Source organism: Neopelma chrysocephalum, unplaced genomic scaffold, assembly GCF_003984885.1.
Source record: "Neopelma chrysocephalum unplaced genomic scaffold, ASM398488v2 Primary Assembly neopelma1_88404, whole genome shotgun sequence".
NCBI lineage: Eukaryota > Metazoa > Chordata > Aves > Passeriformes > Pipridae > Neopelma > Neopelma chrysocephalum.
In genome coordinates this window covers 1-6,666 of record NW_020917589.1, presented here as the reverse complement: position 1 = coordinate 6,666, position 6,666 = coordinate 1, and the positions used below count along the sequence as shown (strand labels likewise).

Sequence of the window (6,666 nt, the reverse complement as noted above, 5' to 3'; positions counted from 1 at the left end):
TGTTTTTGAAAAACTGCTACAAATACTCTCGAATTGGTTTACATTATGAGACAACATCACTTATTTAAAGAAAGACTTGAAGTAGTTGTTAAAAACTGCAAGGTTATCTATGCTTCGCTGCGGTTAGCTGCTTGCTTCTTTTCCTTCCCCCTCCAATTTTTTATTTTTTATTTTTTTTGGAAGCGGAGTTGGGCTGGGGGGTGGGTGTTGTTGGGTTTTCTTTGTTTTGCTGGTAACGGTGTGCCTGTTAGAGAGATGTAAAAGTGAAGCAATCTGGTAATTAACATATGAACAGCAAAGGAGAAAAACTGGTTTGGGTATCCTGAAGTCAGACTGGAAAGAAAAAAAAAGGAGTTGAGGAAAAGGGGTTGGGGGGTGGACGGGCAGGGGGAGGTTCGGCCTCATGGCTGGAGGTGGGCTGGTCTCCCGGTGCTCTCTTGGTGTATGGAGCACAGGTGCGGGATCTGGGCGGCGGCGCGGGGTAGAGAAGTTGCTGCCTCGGTGCAGAGGGGGGGCCACTCCGCTGGACACCCAGGTGGTGGCAGCTGGCGCGCCTTCAACAACCGTCGCTGCTTCTGCAGTGCCCGCTCGGCTCTCTTCGCCCAGCGGCGGCGGCGCACAGCCCCCGGGTCATCGCCAGAGCCCGCCCACTACGGAGACGTGGCGGGCACTGTGGAAATGTTGGTCTTCCGTGCTGGACACACGTGTTTCGCGTGCAGTCTCTGCCACCATACCAAGTCCGCACCAGGCTGCGCTCTCAGCATCTCACCGGCGCCTCGCAGCCACTGCTGCTGTGTTCATGGTACACTGGTTCCTTGCAGCTCCCTCGGGCCTCAGCCCCCCTGGGTCACAGGGGTCGGCATCATGGCACAGTTCAATCGCCGGGCGTTCTGCGGAGCCGGCACCACTGTTCAAAACGTCTCCCCCCCGCCCGGCAACGCAGAGACAGGATTAGTCAATGGTGGAGGGGGAGCGAGCCCCTAGCATTTCCACACTTTACATTTAAAAGTGTATTTTGAAATTCTGTGCGGATTTTGTGGATGGAGTCCGTGCCATGGGGTGCCATCTGTTGCAGTTCGAGGGGTTTCTGGGGGGTCACTGCCGGCTGCTCTATGAAGGTTTTCAGGGCTGGGATCACCGCCTTGCCGCCCGCCCCTCGTGGCAGGGACAGGCGGTGGAGGTACTTAAGCCAGAAGACAGAGACCACGTAGCACGCAAGGAATCCAGCAGCAAAGAGAGCTTTATTCAAACTTCCCCCAGCTTATAAGGGCTGATGGGCAAAGGAGGGGATTGGCCATTTGGCTAGCCAATGCAATGAGACATGATAATAATTATGGCAACACAGACACCAATGGCAGAAAAGTGACTTAACAACTTCAAAATCCTGGCAGGAGATTCATTCCTGCTCTGAGCAGGCCAGCTGTCGGTGTCTGCATCGCTGTCCCAGCCTGGATCTGCAAAAGAAAGAGCATGGTCAGAGCTGAGGGGCTGCAGGGGAGGCCAGAGAACACAGCCCAGCCCTGTGCTCCACAGGCAGGGCCAGCCCCGGGATGCCCAGTGCATGGAGCTGCTGGGGATCAGCCTCGGGCCCTCTTCCCTCCTCCCTTTCCCTGGCCATATCCACACAGAATGGGATGGGATGAGGCCCATCTGGCTGCAGCCACCAGCCCTGTGGCCCAGCTGTGCCACTCACCCTCCTGCAGGGGCTGGCACTGCTCTGCCTCCTCAGGCTGCTGTGCTGGGGCAGCTCCAGGGCCTTCGTCCTCATCCTCCTTCACCCAGGCCTGCTTGGGCATGCTGGGAGGTCTCTGCTCCATGCTGCTGTCTGCCTCCGTGGCTTCCTGCAGGAGACATGGCACAGAAAAGCTCTGGGTCACCAAGTCCTGCAGTCGTGCCTTGAAGGCTCCTGCAACAGAAGACTTGGGAAATCTCCAGCCTATCAAGTCCCACAGTCTGGCCTCAAGGGCACCTGCCACAGGGACTGAGATGCCTTGGAAAAGCTCCAGTTCACCAAGTCCCACTCTCTGGCCTGGAGGAGGCATGTGGGAGAGTGGCCAGAGGGAGCACCCAGCCCAGTTTCCCCAACAAGTGCTTCCCTTCCCACCACACTCTGCTGGCCTGAAAGGCTGACAGGGACCAGCAGACCCAGCTTGAGGGGCCACACCATCCCTTGGGACTTGAGCCCTGGCCACAGGCTGCTTACTTCCTTTGGATCGGAGACACCATTCTCCTCAAAAACATCCGGAGCGGGAGAATCATTCCCGCTCTGAGCAGACCTGCTGTCGGTGTCTGCACCGCTGTCCCAGCCTGGATCTGGCAAAGAGGGAGCACAGTCAGAGCTCAGGGGCTGCAGGAGAGGCCAGAGAACACAGCCCAGCCCTGTGCTCCACAGGCAGGGCCAGCCCTGGGATGCCCAGTGCATGGAACTGCGGGGGATCAGCCCCGGACCCTCCTTCCCCCTCCCTTTCCCTGGCCATGTCCACACAGAATGGGATGGGGTGAGGCCCATCTGGCTGCAACCACCAGCCCTGTGGCCCAGCTGCGCCACTCACCCTCCTGCAGGGGCTTGCAATGCTCCACCTCCTCAGACTGCTGTGTTGGGGCAGGCCAAGGGCTTTCCTCCTCATCCCCCTCCTTCACCCAGGCCTGCTTGGGCACCATGGGAGGTCTCTGCTCCGTGTCTCTGTCTGTCTCCATGGCTTCCTGCAGGAGACATGGAACGGAAAAGCTCTGGGTCACCAAGTCCTGCAGTCGTGCCTTGAAGGCTCGTGCAGCAGAAGACCTGGAACGCACTGGCCCATCAAGTCCCATGCTCTGGCCTCGAGGGCACCTGCCACAGGGACTGAGATGCCTTGGAAAAGCTCCAGTTCACCAAGTCCCACTCTCTGGCCTGGAGGGGGCACATGGCAGAGTGGCCAGAGGGAGCAATTTGCCCAGTTTCCCCCGAGAATTGTTTCCCTACCCACCACACTGTGCTGGCCTCAAAGGTTGAGGGGGCTCATGAGAGCTGGCTAGAGGGGCCACACCATCCCTGGAAGCTTGAGCCCTGGCCAAAGGCTGCTTACTTGTTTTGGATCAGAGACACCATCCTCCCCACAAACATCTGGAGCAAGAGATTCATTCCCGCTCTGAGCAGACCTGCTGTCGGTGTCTGCACCGCTGTCCCAGCCTGGATCTGGGAAAGAGCGAACGTGGTCAGAGCTGAGGGGCTGCAGGAGAGGCCAGAGAACACAGCCCAGCCCTGTGCTCCACAGGCAGGGCCAGCCCCGGGATGCCCAGTGCATGGAACTGCGGGGGATCAGCTCGGGCCCTCTTCCCCCTCCCTTTCACTGGCCATGTGCACAGGGAATGGGATGGGGTGAGGCCCATCTGGCTGCAGCCACCAGCCCTGTGGCCCAGCTGTGTCACTCACCCTCCTCCAGGGGCTGGCACTGCTCCACCTCTTCAGGCTGCTGTGCTGGAGCAGCTCCAGGGCCTTCCTCCCCATCCCCCTCCTTCACCCAGGCCTGCTTGGGCACCGTGGGGGGTCTCTGCTCCATGCTGCTGTCTGTCTCCATGGCTTCCTGCAGGAGACATGGCACAGAAAAGCTCTGGGTCAGCAAGTCCTGCAGTTGTGCCTTGAAGGCTCCTGCAACAGACTTGGGAACTCTCTGGCCCACCAAGTCCCATGCTCTGGCCTCGAGGGCACCTGCCACAGGGACTGAGATGCCTTGGAAAAGCTCCAGTTCACCAAGTCCCACTCTCTGGCCTGGAGGGGGCACGTGGGAGAGTGGCCAGAGGGAGCAATTTGCCCATTGTCGCCCGAGAAGTGTTTCCTTTCCCACCACACTGTGCTGGCCTCAAAGGTTGAGAAGGCCCAGGGGAGCTGGCTAGAGGGGCCACACCATCCCAGGGAGCTTGAGCCCTGGCCGCAGGTTGCTTACTTGTTTTGGATCAGAGACACCATTCTCCTCACAAACATCCGGAGCAGGAGATTCATTCCCGCTCTGAGCAGGCCTGCTGTCAGTGTCTATATCACTGTCCCAGCTTGGATCTGGCAAAGAGCAAACGTGGTCAGAGCTGAGGGGCTGCAGGAGAGGCCAGAGAACACAGCCCAGCCCTGTGCTCCACAGGCAGGGCCAGCCCTGGGATGCCCAGTGCATGGAGCTGCTGGGGATCAGCCCCGGGCCCTCTTCCCTCCTCCCTTTCCCTGGCCATGTGCACAGGGAATGGGATGGGGTGAGGCCCATCTGGTTGCAACCACCAGCCCTGTGGCCCAGCTCTGCCACTCACCCTCCTGCAGGGGCTGGCACTGCTCCACCTCTTCAGGCTGCTGTGCTGGGGCAGGCCCAGGGCTTTCCTCCTCATCCTCCGCCACCCAGGCCTGCTTGGGCACCCTGGGAGGTCTCTGCTCCGTGTCTCTGTCGGTCTCCATGGCTTCCTGCAGGAGACACGGAATGGAAAAGCTCTGGGTCACCAAGTCCTGCATTTATGCCTTTAAGGCTCCTGCAGCAGAAGTCTTGGGAAATCTCTGGCCCATCAAGTCCCATGCTCTGGCCTCGAGAGCAACTGCCACAGGGACTGAGATGCCTTGGAAAAGCTCCAGTTCACCAAGTCCCACTCTCTGGCCTGGAGGGGGCATGTGGGAAAGTGGCCAGAGGGAGCAATTTGCCCACTGTCCCCCGAGAAGTGCTTCCCTTCCCACCACACTCTGCTGGCCTCAAAGGCTGAGGGGCCCAGCAGACCCAGCTTGAGGGGCCACACAGTCCCTGCCCGCAGGCTGCTTACTTGAGCAGAGACAGCTCCGTCCCCAAGAATGTCCAGACTGGGGGCATCGAGCAGGCACTGAACGGGTGTGCTCTCAGCGTCTGCGATGCCCTCAGTGGTTGCCCCGTCAGCCTCCGTGGTGAGCTCAGGCAGCGCCGTGCTGGAGTCTGTCCTGTCATCGGTCACCGCGCTGTCACAGTTTCCTGTGCCGTCAGTCGACGCGGTGCCGACATCAGGGTCTGGCTTGAGCTCACTCAGCGTGGGGTCCAGTTGTGCCATGACCTCAGCTGGCATGATCCTGGCCTTTCTACGCCGAATTCCCAAGAGTGTCAGAAAGGCCTGCAGGAGAATGGAGAGCAGGGAAGAGAGGGTTATGCCATGGAGAGCTCCAACAGCAGTGCCAGGTTGAGCAGTGACAGCAGGCCCAGCCCAAGAGGTGATGGCTGCAGGTACCTGTGCTGCCCTGCGGAAGCCTCCATGGGCACGGTCCTGCTCTTGTGTCTGGTCCCGTCCTGGATCTGGCAAAGAGTGAGCACGGTCAGAGCTGAGGGACTGCAGGAGAGGCCAGAGAACACAGCCCAGCCCTGTGCTCCACAGGCAGGGCCAGCCCCGGGATGCCCAGTGCATGGAGCTGCCGGGGATCAGCCCGAGGCCTTCTCCTTCCTCCTTTTCCCTGGCCATGTCCACACAGAATGGGATGGGGTAAGGCCCATCTGGCTGCAGCCACCAGCCCTGTGGCCCAGCTCTGCCACTCACCCTCCTGCAGGGGCTGGCACTGCTCCACCTCTTCAGGCTGCTGTGCTGGGGCAGGCCCAGAGCTTTCCTCCTCAGCCTCCTTCACCCAGGCCTGCTTGGGCACCCTGGGAGGTCTCTGCTCCATGCCTCTGTCTGGCTCTGTGGCTTCCTGCAGGAGACATGGCACAGAAATCTCTGGGTCACCAAGTCCTGCAGCCGTGCCTTGAAGGCTCCTGCAACAGAAGACTTGGGAACTCTCACGCCCATCAAGTCCCATGCTCTGGCCTCGAGGGCACCTGTCTCAGGAACTGAGATGCCTTGGAAAAGCTCCAGTTCAACAAGTCCCACTCACAGGCCTGGAGGGGGCACATGGGGAGGGCAACCAGAAGGAGCAATTTGCCCACTGTCCCCCGAGAAGTGCTTCCCTTCCCACCACACTCTGCTGGCCTCAAAGGCTGAGGGGCCCAGCAGACCCAGCTTGAGGGGCCACACAGTCCCTGCCCGCAGGCTGCTTACTTGAGCAGAGACAGCTCCGTCCCCAAGAACGTCCAGACTGGGGGCATCGAGCAGGCACTGAACGGGTGTGCTCTCAGCGTCTGCGATGCCCTCAGTGGTTGCCCCGTCAGCTTCCGTGGGGAGCTCAGGCAGCGCCATGCTGGAGTCTGTCCCGTCATCGGTCACCGCGCTGTCACAGTTTCCTGTGCCGTCAGTCGACGCGGTGCCGACATCAGGGTCTGGCTTGAGCTCACTCGGCGTGGGGTCCGGCTGTGCCATGATCTCAGCTGGCATGATCCTGGTCTTTCTACGCCGAATGGCTAGGGATGTCAGACAAGCCTGCAGGAGAACGAAGAGCAGGGAAGAGAGGGATGTGTCATGGAGAGCTCTGACAGCAGGGCCAGGCTGAGCAGTGACAGCAGGCCCAGCCCAGGAGGTGATGGCTGCAGGTACCTGAGCTGCCCTGCGGAAGCGTCCATGGGCACGGTCTTGTGTCCGGTCCCGTCCTGGATCTGGCAAAGAGTGAGCACGGTCAGAGCTCAGAGGCTGCAGGAGAGGCCGGAGAACACAGCCCAGCCCTGCGCACAACAGGCACGGCCAGCCCTGGGATGCCCAGTGCATGGAGCTGCCGGGGATCAGCCCCGGGCCCTCTTCCCCCCTCCCTTTCCCTGGCCATGTCCACACGGAATG

General features: G+C 60.4%; 1 protein-coding gene across 1 annotated transcript; it reads right to left on the bottom strand.

Moving 5' to 3' along the window:
* Positions 1–1,302: 1,302 nt before the first annotated feature.
* Positions 1,303–6,488, bottom strand: LOC113979735 (clumping factor A-like; the record flags this gene model as incomplete). The annotated part of the gene is made up of 11 exons (XM_027707034.1): positions 1,303–1,454; positions 1,757–1,841; positions 2,204–2,313; positions 2,553–2,703; positions 3,066–3,175; positions 4,273–4,420; positions 4,768–5,085; positions 5,200–5,264; positions 5,503–5,650; positions 5,998–6,315; positions 6,430–6,488. Coding segments are annotated over 11 exons (1,664 nt in total), but the record flags the coding sequence as incomplete, so codon positions are not given.
* Between the last annotated feature and the right edge of the window lie 178 nt (positions 6,489–6,666).